Below are 14,944 nucleotides of genomic sequence, written 5' to 3' on the forward strand. Positions count from 1 at the left end.
GTGTGTGTGTGTGTGTGTGTGTGTGTGTAAATGCTGTGCTTGGTTTGGTGTTGAAGGGTGGTTAAGAGTGGTTGGTTGGTGTTTCTAGCACGTCTCCATTTGTACTTTGTCTTGGCGTGAACTCAAAAATGCTACAGTATATTGCTCAGGGAACCAAGCTTTGACCAGGGAAACCCACTGGCAGGCACCCACCACAAGCACTGCATTTTCCCCATCCTGCAGGACCATCACACCCCATTGAATAAAAAATACCCTGACCCCACAGAATTGATAGTTCTTTAGAATTTCAAAATCATAATTTTGGCTGGACCTAGACAAGATGGATCGGACGTTTCACAGATGTAATAGGAGAGGTCAGAGTTTATATAAAAGTTTTCCCCCCTTCTTGACTAACAGTCCATTAAAATACAGCACGAAGGCGAGGTAAAATTTATAGCCCTGTTTAAAATATTATCTGCCCACCAGAAAAGTGTTGAACGGGTTAATATCCAGAAACCTCTTCCATGGGAATCTGCTCCAGTCAATCACGTCCTTCTTCTGCAGGAAATTCTGAGAAGTTTATTTTGCAAAGCTTTTCCTCTGTTGTGTTGCGTTGTTTCCTCGTGTACGTATGAGCTTGGCTTCACATTCTGTTTCCCGTACCTTGTAGTTCAACCATTTTAAAGCAAATCGCCATTAACAGATATGAAGTAACGTATGACTTGAAAGCTAATTTGTGTGTTTCTGAAGATTCTTGTACACATTTTAAAATGTACAACCCACATATTGGAATTAACATGTGCAATGCAAAGATGTCTCGTATCATATTAAATATGATAAAAAGGCTCATTTTCAACTGTATTTTTCGGATTTCCACACAGAAACTTGATCACTCTAAAGGGCGTTAAACGTTACCATATAATTAATACAGACCTACTGTACTTGTTATGCAAGTACATTTGCATAATGTACGTGTTTCCTTTAGCCTTTTTTTTTAACGGTCGTCTATATCCAAGTCAAAATGTTCAATATTTCAGACTTTGAAAGAAAGTTCTTTGGAGGCACGTCCCAGCCCGTTAAACCTTTGAAATGACGCGTTTACGTTCAGGTATAACTGGCAAAGAAAGACGGCGCCTTCAAGGATTAATGTATATATTTAATGCTTTGTCTCTTGAACATTTCACTCACATCCAAAAACAGCAACGTTTCATGAAGCTTCGTTTGCACCCACATCACACATCCTCGAGTCACACCTCCCAGGAGAGCGCTTTTAAACGCTGCGATCTGTATCTGTAAATAAACTGCGCACTAGTTTTCTCGCAGCTCATTTGAAGCCATAGAGCACAGGAAATCAACCACGAATTTAAGAATATTAGTGACTAAAAATGAGAGGCATCTGGATTATCACATTGCTATATTTTGTCTTATTTTGCTTCATGACATCTGTCCAAAGAGGATCATCTGAGGAGTACCGGGCTCGTTTCCAAGATTCACCCAATAAAGCAGACGCCAATGTATACCTGGAGGTATGGTCTTTTTAAAATTGGTTTTACAACGTTATTGTGGAGCAATATTAGCCTTCGGGCTTGAAAGTATTTGTACCACAGAGCTGTTAACAAGATCAATGTAATAAGCTACAGAAGCTCTTGAACTGGCAAGAAAAATGCTACCTGGTTGCCAAGAGAAATATCTATTGTTTATTTAAAGCGTAAAGTACAGAATAAAGTATTTAAAGAGAATGCAAAAAAGGCGCAAAGTTCTGACTTTAAGGTCGATATGTATACTAATATATAAGCACACCTTGTTTCATCCGCGCAGATAAATTTGTCAATACTTCGTTTACATGCGCATTAAGAAGCAATCTACAGCTATTACGTTTAAAATGAGTGAGGAGGTATGTACTGTATAGCGTTAAACGTAACCATATTGTTGTTGTTGTTGTTGTTGTTGTTGATTATGATAATTGTAATGATAATGACTTTAAAGAATAGTACAAATGAGAGGAGACCACTAGTCCATAGAAACAGAGATGTTTCTGTATTGATTTGTGTGTATTGTGTGAGCAGGTATTACAGGGGGATGAGGGGTTATCATGCCTTAGGGAGCAAATGTTTGCACTCAATGGTTCCAACCCTTTACCGAAAAATATTTTTATCCAACATAAATAAATCGCTTGTTACGAGAGCCCACTCCAGAAAATAAAAAAAGTTTAACGCTTACTCCTGCACATTTCGGAAGTTCATCTAAGCAGTTGTAAATCTTTTATATTTTTAAACCCTTTTTGTTTGTTTCTGTCACGGAATGGATAGTGGCACTGAAAGGTAAATGATAATAGTTGTAGACTGAACTCAAAATCAGTATCAAGATAGCTTTTATTGGCCAAATAAAGTTCATATACAAGGAATTTACTCCGGTGCACTGGATACGCTGCATGTGTCACGTGACACACAGCCCTGGGTAGTGGGTTCGTGTCCCACGGCGGGCGCAAGGTTCTTGCAACCAAGGAAGTCTCCAGTCGTGACTCGTACCACTGGACCCAAGCTTTTAAGGTCGAGAGAGTAAGACTACCCTAGTGTAACGGCTTTCCCACTTAAAATAAGCTCCCGCACAAGTCTCAGTCATTGTCGGACACGACGGACAACCGACCAATATCACACACAAACAAGACTATTAGAAATCATTAAGACAGTGCACATACAAGTAGTCTGCTCTAAGAAAAAAAGATCTTCCTATGGAAGCCCGTTTCCGCCACGGAGTAAAGAAAACGCGCTGTCGTATCTCACCGTTTCGACTTTAGATCTAAAAAATCTGTCTCCAATTCTCGCAATTGTGATTTACAATCTAGTCATTTCGATTTTATATCTCGCACGTGCCACATTGTCTCTCAACCATTTCATTGTCTGCCCATTTGTTATTGTAACGGATTCGGGTCGTAGGAACTGTGCCCTCGCCGCTCCCACTCTAGTTCGTCCCTCACCGAATGGGCTCGAACCCGACTCTCCGGCGTTGCACAACAGAGGTCTTGCCCACTGAACTATACTATAAAATCGTAAGTCTAAGAGTTTAAGTCGCAATTGCGAGATATAAACTCGTAATTTTGGGATACACTGTCGCAATTGCGAGAAATAAAGTCATAATTCTGAGATCGAAAGTCGAAACTGCGAGATACCATAGCGCGTTTTGTTTTACTCCCTGGCGGAAAAGGGTTTCCATACTCATCAGATGCCGAGTGGTTTAGGTTTTAATAGACTGGTAGCGTCTTTCTGATGGTCGTTTATGAAACAGGAAGTAACCTAAACTAAACAGGGACGTTCGTCAGCAATCTTTCATGCGTGCTTCTTTTCTGTGGAAATGTATGTCATCAATGGAAGCCAATGACCCACTCCGCAGAGCGAACATCTCACGCGGTTATGCCTTTGCAGCAGTCAAACGTGTTGCCAAAGCATATATACAGTCAGAATGCTCTCAATAATGGCTCTGTAAAACTATATCAGAATTGGTTGGGAGTTACCGAAGTCTTTCAGCTGGTGGCAGAAGTACATTTGTTGCTGTCTTTTTTGGTGATACTGGTGATATTCCCATGTCCCATTTAAGGGTATTAGAAATAATAATCCCCAAAATGTAAAGGACTTCACCACATTCACTGCAACATCTTTGATTACCAGGGAAAGAGGTTTTGTAGAATGTTTCCAGAAATCAGCCACCATTTCCACTGTTTTACATGTATTAAGCTCCAGGTGGTTGTTAGCACACCCTGATAACTTAAGACTCCCCTCCCTCATGTACAGTACATGGTCTCATCATCATAAAAGGGCAAATATCAGCTTGGCCATCTGAGGAAGCAATAAAAAGGCAAACAATGTTAGCTTAAACACTATAGACAATGCATTAAGAAATAAAATGAAGTCATATAATGTGGAAATGATACAATGCAAGTGAAACCTCATTTTTTATAATGGTCAGCATGTTACAACAATATATTGTTGCACTAGAATAAGCCCAGAGAAAATCAGACACATACATTCCTAGGCTTAAAAAATACCCTAGTCTGATAGGCTGAAAGAACAGAATGTTTTTCATCTTGAAAAGAATACAAGTAGACCTGACTGAAGTATTGATAATCCTGAATTGGTACTTCTTTACACAAAGGGTTGTGCAAGTCTAGGGTTAGCAACAGTACCTGGCCATATTGTGAAAGCCTAAATCCTAGCTTCATTGAAGAAACAGCATTTTAATCAGCTACTAACAACCAAATGACCTAGTCAGGCCACATGGTTTCCTCTCATTTGTAACAATACATAATGTTACATTATGTTACAATACATAAAGATATTGTAAGAGAAAAAAATATAATATTGTCAAATTTTATGCTGTTTGTCGGGTTTCATGCTGATCATTTGTACATCAACGAGATGTAGGCATTTGTATGAATTCTTCCATTATGAACCATCTTATTTTTAGCATCTCCAGGCCAGTAAGATTTCCCAGAATTTCACACTGTGCGTTGACCAAAAATATTTTCCTTTTTTCCCTAACCTAGCATTGGTCCCCTCGTCGATTAGAGTCTGCATTTGAGTATCTTACTGTTCCTTACATGCTTGATGCGTAACATGTAATAACTGTTATTGACACCCATGTATGAGTAGGGAGGTCATTTCCATTTTCAATTTACTTCTCTCAGGTTGAGAACAGGAGATACTTATTTACCCAGAGGGTTGTGGGAATATGGACCGAACTGCCCAGACTTGTTTGTACTCAGTTCCTTGATTTTTTTCAAGAAATGGCGGGATGAAATACTTGGATCACTTTTACTTCTACAAAAAAACTACAAAATGGGCTAGATGGGCCAAACTGTTTCCTCTCATTTGTGTTCTAATCACTCCAGTACAAGCTGTATGTCACTTCGAATATAGTCTAAACTAATAAAATGAGACTTATCAAAAAAAGTCAAGGGTTTATAGTCACAAGTCTATAGGTCCTCTGTTCAATGGGCCATTTGTCCTTCACACCCCAAGAAGTTTAGAAGTCAGTGCATTTTGATGTGGTTGGTGCAGAAGAAGAAATGACAACCATAGAGCCTCACTCAATATGTCTGGTTCATCTAAGTCGACTGGGTTGTTTTGGCTATGCTAAGCAATTGCTTGGTATCTACAGTACTTATGAGAACACCAACCTGATCTCCAAATGGATGAAGCAGCTCAGTACGGGGACAACCAGGGGGGATAGGACAATAGCTCCCTCATGCTTCTATACAGGAAATCACAGACTTCTGTCCATTCAAGGTTGACCCAGAAAATTCAAGGGCCTAATCCAGGGGCCAGATCTAGTTGAAACTCTGGATCTCTTTGGCATTGTGGCTAGAAATTAATATCTGGTCCTGAGGGGATTCCTTTCCCCACTCAGAACAAACAAAGAAGGTATTCCTGTTAACACAAATATAAGTACTGCCTGGATTAATTAACAAAGCCAAACTGTTCATCTTATTGTTTGTTTGATGATTCAGTTTGTTGTTACTTTCAAATCAATAAATAATAGCTATCAAGTAAATTTCATTATGCTGACCTATTTTTCTTCAGCCACTAGAATCATGTTGTTATATATGCCTAACTGTACCACTCCATTAATTTATGACCTCAATGAATGTGGCATTAAATTAATTGGAGCCAAATATAATTAATCAACCAGAGTCGCTCTCATGTGAAGTTCTCCAGTTCTTCTGTATGCTAATGATTAAGCATAATTCTACTTTTGGTAACCAGAATAAATCCCCACTATGTACCGTATGACCTATGCACTGTCACGATTGTAGTCTCTCCCCCTTAAGGGTGCTCCGGCTCTTTTCACTTTGGACTTAATTCTGTGCACCTGCCCCTTTTTCCAGCCTCCTTCCCGTTCCCCTTAAAAGCCAGACACTCAGTCAGTTCCGGGTCTGCATCTGATTCCCATATCGGGCGAGCCTGGGACCTGGTTGCACCTGGCTCCGTTATGTTTTTAAGTCTCTGTCTCTGTTCCTGTTCCCCCTGCCGGTTCCGACCCGGTTCCTGGTTTTAATCTCCTGGATGGATCGCCTGGCCATGGACTTATGCTTGTGTTTTTGGATTCCCCGTCTGGATTACCCTTGGATTGTTTGCCTCGGCCACACCTCCCCCGTGCACCAGCGCACTTTGGACATGCCCCCCTGTTTTCATCCCCGTATTCCTGCATGACTTTTTTCCCCAGTGTTTCCTCACTTCTTCGGATTGTGTCGTCCGCATAGGGTCCAGAAAGAACTGTTCGCTACATGCACTTCATGTGCAGCATCAACATTTCAAACACTGCATAGCTGCTAACTGCTAGGTCATACAGTACATGCTTTCATTCACTTCTCCACATTTCCTAATGGGAATTCAAGTCTCACCACTCAGCATGAGACTGTATTAACGTGTTAATTTCCTTATGTATTCCTGTGCTTATCTTATAGATTGTATGTACTGTATATAGTGTGTTTTATATGCACATAAAAAGCTTTAAAGACTTTCCTACTCAAGCAGTGTATTACAAAGGTTAGACCCTGAAAATTTAAATTAATTTATACAGTAAAAATATAAGTATATGTTGTGTACTGTATATTAATATTCTGTTTTGTGTTCAGTAGCAGAGATCAATCTTCCTCTCTGTGTGATAGGTATCTGTTTGGTTTAGCTACACAAATAACATTTGTCAAATCTTTCAGGTTCAATAAAGCTGGTGAAAGTAAGAGAAACTTTAATATACTTGATATTTAAGAATTTAGGATTAATTGTTTCTACATTATTATAGCTTGAGTTTTTTACAGTTTAAATAATATATATGTATTTTGCTAGATCCTTGTTAAGAGAATGCAAAAAATGTTTGTACTGGTGTTTTCAGTGCAACAAACCCTGAGAGATGAAAAATGTATCTAAGTTTGTGTATTCAGCTTTAAATACTCTTTACTGCATCCAGTTGTTTGTTAAACTTGATAAACTCAGCTGCTCAAGTTTGACATATTGACTTGATTGTTGTGTTGCGCTGCTCCACCTGCAGGTATATTATTATTGATAATACTATAGATCTGATCAAGTGCTAATTAATTAATCAGCTACTGTACTTTTCCAAAAATGGAAATACACTGTTTTCTTACAGAATATTTTGCCTACTTTCTTACTCATTACTAAAGATAATTCTTTCCTGTGGGAAACCTTTTAATTGTCACTTTGTGAATTGTGAATTCTTAATACTTACATCTCTCCACCTCAGTGCATTAGAGATCGTGAGGAATAACCTAATCAAGTAATTTCTGTTTATGTTCTTTTGCAGAGAATTAAACGTCAAACAAAACCACAAAAGGCAGAAGTAAGTCTGACTACTTTTTTCCTTAAATGAATTATTTTTACATAATTATACATCACATGCATTATTATGTTTGTGATGGTTTACTGTTTAAGTAAACAGGGCTGATTTTCAGGAGTGCAGGGTAGGAGACTGTAACTTGTTAATTGAGAGATTCCAAGTGAAACAACACGTTGGCCCTCTTTCTGACACTTGAGACTGGGCAGTTCCTTGCTAAGGATTTTCCCAGGTTTATTGCCGGTGTATGTTTAATCTGGGCCTCACTACATTTCAGTGCATAAAATAAAAGTGGGAAGAGCTATTATTATTCATATACATAGTCATCATTATTATCATTATCTGACAGCAGTTTTTTTAAATAATCTCTTTCTTTCTCTAATCATGCAAACAGTCTATAAGTTAAAATCATTAAGAGCGCAATTGGGTCAAGGAAATCGCAGACTGGAATAACTTCCAGCTAGGAAACTGAGTGCTTGTGACTTGCCATAAAAGAATGTTACCAGACTGCTGTGGCTTGGCAATAGACAGGCATTCCTACAGAGAAAAAGCCCTGTGATTCTTAAAAAACAAAATCAGCTAGGATGACAGAATCGATACACTGGTGGCCAAAATTCTAGTCTTTTCGTTTTTAAGCGAAAAATGATACATATTTTTGCTGTAGCATTTTAGCTTTGATAGATGTTAACATAGAAACAGCCCATGCTGATCATAAGGGACACCTAACAATGAATTAATTTGGTTTATATTGGCTGCTCCTTTTAGGTTTATCTTGAGCTGTCATGAACAAGTTTTTGAAGATTATGATTAATGAGAATCAAAGATTTCCCACTGAGAATCTTGGTTTCCTCACATTCACACTAAACTTTATTTACAATTGCAGAAAACTGTAGTGGAGGCTGTGAATAAATTGTTAGTGCTAATATTTATAGTTCTTTGATTTTATTATTAATGCTATTAATATTCTGTGCATTTATACAGTGCTTTTAATATAGGAAGGGACCCACTTCATTAACCACTGATCTGTAGCACCTATCTTGGTGACACAAGATAGCCATTATGGCACCAGCAGTCCCAGTACACTACATTTCAGATGTAGAAGTGAGAAATTAATTCAACAATTTAATAAAGGGTGAAATGTAGAGATACCAGATTAGGCAAACTCAAATCAGAAATTAGCCAGGACTCCAGGTTTAACACTACTACTCTTATGAGCAATATCATGGTATCCTATATGATCGAATGGTCATGATCTTAGTAAAAAATGGCGCCTTCTTCCAACTGTGATCTCTATCACCATGCTGGGTCATTGCTTTGGAAATCTTGGTCTAGAAGGAGAAACACTGGTGCCCCAACATGCAGAAGCAAACTGGGTTTCCCGGAGGCCTGGCCTTACTTAGCTTCTGAGATCTGATGAGATCTGCCTCTATGGGGGTTAAAGCGCCTCATTGTGTCGAACGTGTATAGATACTGAAGGCTGTACCTTGGAAAGCTTTGGTGTTGCAGTTCTTCACTTCCTGACTAAAAAAAACAAGAAAAGTATATGATTTTAGATTGACAATCAATTTATATCACATAGCAACTTTCTTACAGACATTTACTTACTAAATAATTAAATACTATGCAGTTCCAATCATGCTTTTAGTTTTTTTTTCATGTACCTGTTTTGACAGCATATACAGTAGGTGATATATTATTTAGCTCTGTTGTGTTGGGTCTTTTCCATGTTATAGGTTTTTATATCTTTCTCGGCAACCAACAAATAATAATAAGGTGTTAACATGTAATAATGTTTGATTACTTCCATAAGCCAACTCTATTAAAAAGGCACTGCAACAAGATTTACGGCAGTCTGACAGTGTTTTTACTAGCTGGTCTAGTTGTTCTAGAGCTGAAGACAGCAGTACCCAGCCTAGTCTATATCTAGTTAAAACACCCTGGTGCTTGCTCACCCTCTGTCTGTGGCCGTTTCCTTGTCAAAACTACAGAAATAGACAGTCTGTGCCATTTAATGATTTTGAAGTTTTATATGTGTTGGCTAAAGGTCAAGACATTTTAATGGAGTACTTTATTCCAGGTGTATTTTATTGATATCTCCAGAGCTGAGATCACTTTTAGTAGTTATTACAGTAAGCAAAACAGTTCCTGAAAATACCAGGAAGAAAAAAGCAAATCGGCACTGTATGTCTGTGAAACAGAAAGCTAGGATGCAAAGTGGGGAAGTATATTTGTGTGACGCCTGGTAAAGAACTATATTCTCTCCCACTGGACATACTGTGTCAGTTTTTTTATAACATGAATAATCTTTATCATAATTCATCATCACCTTGAATTGTTAGTTATCTTTATACATTTTCTCTGGAGACACAAAACAATCACGTGTGGGGTTGTTACTTGTAGGTACTGTTATGTACTGCATTTTCAGGGGCTCCAATTAATAAATCAAAGCCTGAATTATAATTACTAAATTATAGTAATTTGCTGAGTAACTTTATTTTTTCTAAAACGGTTTGAGACTTAAAAGCACTGTTATGATTTTATAACAATTGAAATGGAATGTTGAAAATACCAGCTCTTTATGAGCTGAGACCTCTAAAAACTCCAGTTATCTTGTGAACAGTTACTCTAAGGTCTTAGTGATGCTACCGAGTCAAGAAGGCACACAACATGCCAGAGGGAGGATTAAAAAATACTGCCATTGAAGCATCCAAACTCGTTTCATCTTGATTTTTGTTTTGGCCCACAGCTGAAGGTGACAGATTTCCACATTCGCTCCATGGTGGTGTCTCGCTATGCCCAGACCACAGTGGAGAGTTCAGTATGGAACCAGCTGGCAGTTAACAAAGAAGCTGCCTTTGAGGTGGATCTTCCCAGCACAGCTTTCATTTCCAACTTCTCCATGTAAGTAAAGGTCGGCTAAAGACACAGCCATTGTCATTGTAGATGTCCTTCTCACATCATTATTGGTTTGAAGTAGTTTGGTGATTATAGCACCGTAAACATTTAAAGGTTGATAATTCATGAAGTCCTTATCTCCTCTGGAATTTGAATTCTGCCCCCATCAGCTTATTTAAGGATTCTGTCCATTTCTGTAAAGACAATATGCAACTCCAAACCTGAAAAGTATTACATGTGATGTACCATTTCTGTTGATGTATTCCCTTTATTTTTCCAATTGTGTGTGTGGCTTATGAAGGTGACCAGTAAAATTATAATTCCCTGCTGGATGGGTCCACTGGTTTGATTAGTTATGCACAATAAATTAAAATAAAAGAGGCCATGAGACGTTTTGAACACTTTGAACTTAACTCCATGTTGCCTGCCATCTGTGCAAAACTGGTCACAAGGTAGGTTTTTCTTTCTGCAGTGGTGTTTTGTATACTCACTTAATTAGCTGAGTCAGATCACCCCATATCAGTTACTGTATATACTGTATATAAATCCAAATACTGTGTATTTTCTGAGGAATTGTGTATCACCTGTAGCTGATATTTTTCTGGTCATCAGAACATCTGGTAAACCAAAAATGAGACAAGGCCATTCAACCCAACTGGCTAATTTGTTTGTTTTCTCTCTGTAGCTCAAGACCCAATACTTATTGAACTTGTAAAAAACACCCTTAGAATGAAACCTCCCTGAACTCTCCTTGGAAAGTGTACAGAGTCACCAACCAAACCTGGCCTGTATGTCTTTGGGAGGTAGAGTTTAAGTGGTATACCCAGTCAAATCCAACACAAACACTAACACTCAGAGAACATGCAGAGCCTATGAGTCTGACTATCCTGCAACTGTTTTCCCATAGACAGCTCAGAACAGGATTTAAATGACTGGTTATGACATGCACATAACAGCAATCATTGCTGCCTCCTCATGACATGGGTAATAGTGTGTTGTGTGTACTGTATATACCGCTGGATGGTAAGAGTCACTTTTGACAAAAAGCCTCTTGTAGACACATTCCAACTGTTGGTTATGTTTTAGGGTTAACGAATTAGATTTAAAAACAAAACATCCTGCTAAATTTGTATTTAATTTGTTGTATTGATTTGGTTTATTCATAGATAATATTCAATATTCAATATTATATTCAATATTATACTTGTGTCATATTGTGGGCATATTGTTTTTAGGACAAGCATTATGATATTTTGTCATTTAAGTACTTTCTCATCATGTGTGTTTATTATGTGCTTATACACCTAAAGCCTTTATGGGCTTGTAAAAGCTGTATCAGCAAAGTCCAATCCCAGTCTTTGAAAGCCACTGGCTATCATGCTTTTACCACATCTGGATTTGTGTTACTTATTTAAAGTAATTACTTGCCTGATCAGTCATATCATACTTTTTATTTTACGGCCACCATCACTGAGGGTCAAAACATACATAAGCATGTTGTTCCCCCACAGGATTATACTGTATGAAAAACTGTATAACCTTTACAAACATAGAGAAGAGAAGGCACAATGTAACCTTTACTTAAAATAATCATAAAAAAATGAACAGAAAAATAACCCTGACAGTTAAGTATTCATTTGAAGGTGGTCCACTGTAGGAGATTTAAAACTGTCAAAGGCCAGGAGGTTATTGACAAAGCTCTAAACTATTGCACCCTAGCCTTCTTTACACCTACAGAAACCAAGAAAAATTCAAAATAAACAAAAGGCCCAATACACAACACAGGCCCTGGAGTAGGCCTGGGCCTTGATTAAAGAGTTCCAGTTGGTCACAGAGCTGGGAGCAGGGGACGGCCAAGCATGAATAGGTAGCATTGTTTGTGGGAGTCAGAAGGTTCATTGAGAAAACATGAGCCCTCCCTTCTTCCACTTTCATTTGCCAAGGCCAAAGCCCAAAGCACACATGGAGAGCTCCTGCCTTTTCAAAGCCTGCCCTGTTTCAGAAGCCAGCACTCTTTTTAGCTTCCCCCCCAAAAAAAAATACCTGAGGCAATTTGGTGTGATTAGTCCAGTTAGTTTCACTTGAAATCACTGAGGCCTTTTTATGGCCTATGCATGCCAGTATACACAAGACCACTGTTCCTCAGACAGAAGCTGACTATTTGCTTTGCAAAATTGCAACTGTGGCATCATGTAGTGCTGTAGTTTATTTTAAAGTAATTTCTTAACTTTTATTTCCTGTTAAAATAGTTATACTTTGCTTTTCACGTGCCTTTACAGTTTCATGGAACGGGAAAACAAAGTGTATGTAGTTCACAGTGTTTCAGTAAGCTTTTTTAGAAGAGAAGTTATAATAGGTGTGAAAATCGCCAAATGTGATATTAAACAAATATGGACATCACTCTCCAAAGCTCGTGAAATGTTGAACAATATTTCCAAAGGAGATCTGCAAATAAAAACATTTTACTTTGCAAACATTCATAGAATTGACATTCCTTTTTCTAATCAAAGTTGGTATACTGTATGTATTATTGCAATCTATTTACTCTGTGGATTCCTTATCTAAAAAAGGCAAAAATGTTCCTACAAGAAGGACATTTGTATTAGAAGCATTCAAAGAGATACTGCCTGTGTTTTTCTTCTGGGTTCTTTTTGTTATGACTGGAACAAACCACAAATTTCAGTTGGCATTATTTCTGTAAACGAATTAAGTTGTTTATCTTTTAAACAAATCATCTGCAAACATGCCTTAGAAATGATTTTTTTATTTTAATTTTACCCTGCGAATGTCCTTAATAAGATCTGTGGGTGTATTAGTGGTGCAATATTTCCTGTAGTATATGGGATTCTAAGGAGTGTCTCCATTACTGAAGGGCTCTGTTAGAAGACAGTTTGGGCCCTTTACAGTAAAGGTTGCTTGTTTGATTCTGAGCGGATTCTGTCGTCAGCCAAATTTGGGTACCTGTGTACCCAAAGGGGTGCTTTACATTTGGGTGTGTTCTGCTGGGATGCTTCCTGCTTGCTGCACCACAGCAGCCCCTGTGGGTGGTCCTACACCTCTAAACCTTCAATGGAGCCAGTGAGAGTGATGTATGCCCTCTGATCTGTGTTACTGCTGTTTACACTGTGGGTCTGAGGTGCAAAAAGAATCTAATGGCCTCACAGTGTCTAGTTCAGAAGAAGGGCACATGTTTCTACATCTGGATACAGATGCAAGTATGAGGACTATAAAAGCAGTGAGTAGAGTTTATTACAAATTTGGAAAAGCCATTGGGGATGTTATAAAAATGACAACTTTTACATTATTTATGCTTCTGTGAACAAAGCCACCTAGTAAGCTGACTTTACAATCAGTGAGCCTCAATGTTCTTCTGTAATAGCCGACCTCTCTCATGCTCTCTCTCTACCAACAGCACTTCTAATGGCAAGGTGTATGTGGCCGAGGTAAAGGAGAGAAGCCAAGCCAAGAAGATTTATGATGAAGCAAAGAAGAGAGGAAAAACTGCTGGGCTAGTAGCCACCAAGTGAGTTCTGGGTCCATAAACTAGTAAACAACTGTTCACAGAAATTCCTTATCCTTAGTTTCATCATAAACCCAAATACTTGATAATGGATAATGGAACTGGTAAGGAGTATTTTGTTACTCTAAGACACAATATAACAATATCTACTGCTCTTGTATTATTTAAAGTTAACATATTTTAAATACATCACTTTCTGTGTTTCTTCCATACCAACAACATGTTATGGTTGCATGTTTTTAAGAATTTTGATCATTGTTAACTAAGAAGTTCTAAAGGACAAGCTCAGTTTGCTTCTCACTCAAAATAAGTTGTATTAATAACAGTCAAAGTTATTACAATAAAAGAAAACTATGGTGTACGGATTAGCATTGCTGCATTGCTGGACCTCTAAGTTCAATTCCTGGAGTACGATCTGCATGGGTTTTCTCCTGGTGCTCCAGTTTCCTCCCACAGTCCAGACATACTGGTAGGTTAATAGGCTTCTGGGAAAAAAATGACCTTGGCGTAAGTGTGTGTGTGTTTCTGCCCTATGATAGACTGATGTCTCGTCCAGGGTGTCCTGCCACTGTTGCTTGCTGGGATAGCTCCCCTGTGACCATGTATTGGATAAAGCGGTTAAAAAAATGAATGAATGGAAATCACTAGTAAATGGTTGACATTCCTAAAATATATATATTGCAATTCCTGATTGTTTCTTCACTGTCTCACAAACGTGCACAGTAGTGGCTATGACTGCACTAAACTTTCCACCTTTAAGTCCAAAGCATCACAGCAATCTGTTTCTGAGATTCACAATTTCACAGTTAAATCCTTTCTGCCTTCCTATCCCTACGTCTCCGCCTGGTTCTCCCTCTTGTCCGCAGAGAGAGGGAGACGGAGAAATTCCGTGTGGCGGTAAGCGTGCCCACCGGCTCCCAGATGACCTTCACCCTGACCTACGAGGAGCTACTTCAGCGTCGCCTGGGCCGGTACGAGCTGGCTCTCAGCGTGCGGCCCGAGCAGCCGGTCAGTAACCTGACCGTGGGGGTCACCATCTCTGAGAGGACCGGCATCAGCTTCGTGCGGGTGCTTCCCCTGCGAAAAACCAAGCTGCTGTCCAACACGGTGCAGGGTGAGAGGGGACTGACATGCTCCTTGCTACTACAACAATTAAGCCTCAGACTATTTTATAGTCTTTAAGATTGCTAATGAACAAAATTA

General features: G+C 38.7%; 1 protein-coding gene across 4 annotated transcripts in view; it reads left to right on the forward strand.

Moving 5' to 3' along the window:
- The first annotated feature begins 1,118 nt into the window (after positions 1-1,118).
- itih6 (inter-alpha-trypsin inhibitor heavy chain family member 6) overlaps positions 1,119-14,944 on the forward strand; it is a 31,505-nt gene continuing 17,679 nt past the window's right edge. For 2 of the 4 annotated variants that reach the window (XM_088627055.1, XM_088627056.1), the window contains exons 1-5: positions 1,119-1,505; positions 7,297-7,332; positions 10,073-10,227; positions 13,634-13,744; positions 14,608-14,855. In XM_088627055.1, coding sequence (XP_088483181.1) covers positions 1,365-1,505; positions 7,297-7,332; positions 10,073-10,227; positions 13,634-13,744; positions 14,608-14,855 — 691 coding nt within the window. In that variant the 5' untranslated portion in view covers positions 1,119-1,364. The remainder of the gene's footprint in view (positions 1,506-7,296; positions 7,333-10,072; positions 10,228-13,633; positions 13,745-14,607; positions 14,856-14,944) is intronic. The other 2 variants (XM_088627057.1, XM_088627059.1) reach the window with 2 other exon arrangements.

The sequence above is a fragment of the Lepisosteus platostomus genome, chromosome 3, assembly GCF_059453375.1.
Source record: "Lepisosteus platostomus isolate fLepPlt1 chromosome 3, fLepPlt1.hap1, whole genome shotgun sequence".
Classification (NCBI taxonomy): domain Eukaryota; kingdom Metazoa; phylum Chordata; class Actinopteri; order Semionotiformes; family Lepisosteidae; genus Lepisosteus; species Lepisosteus platostomus.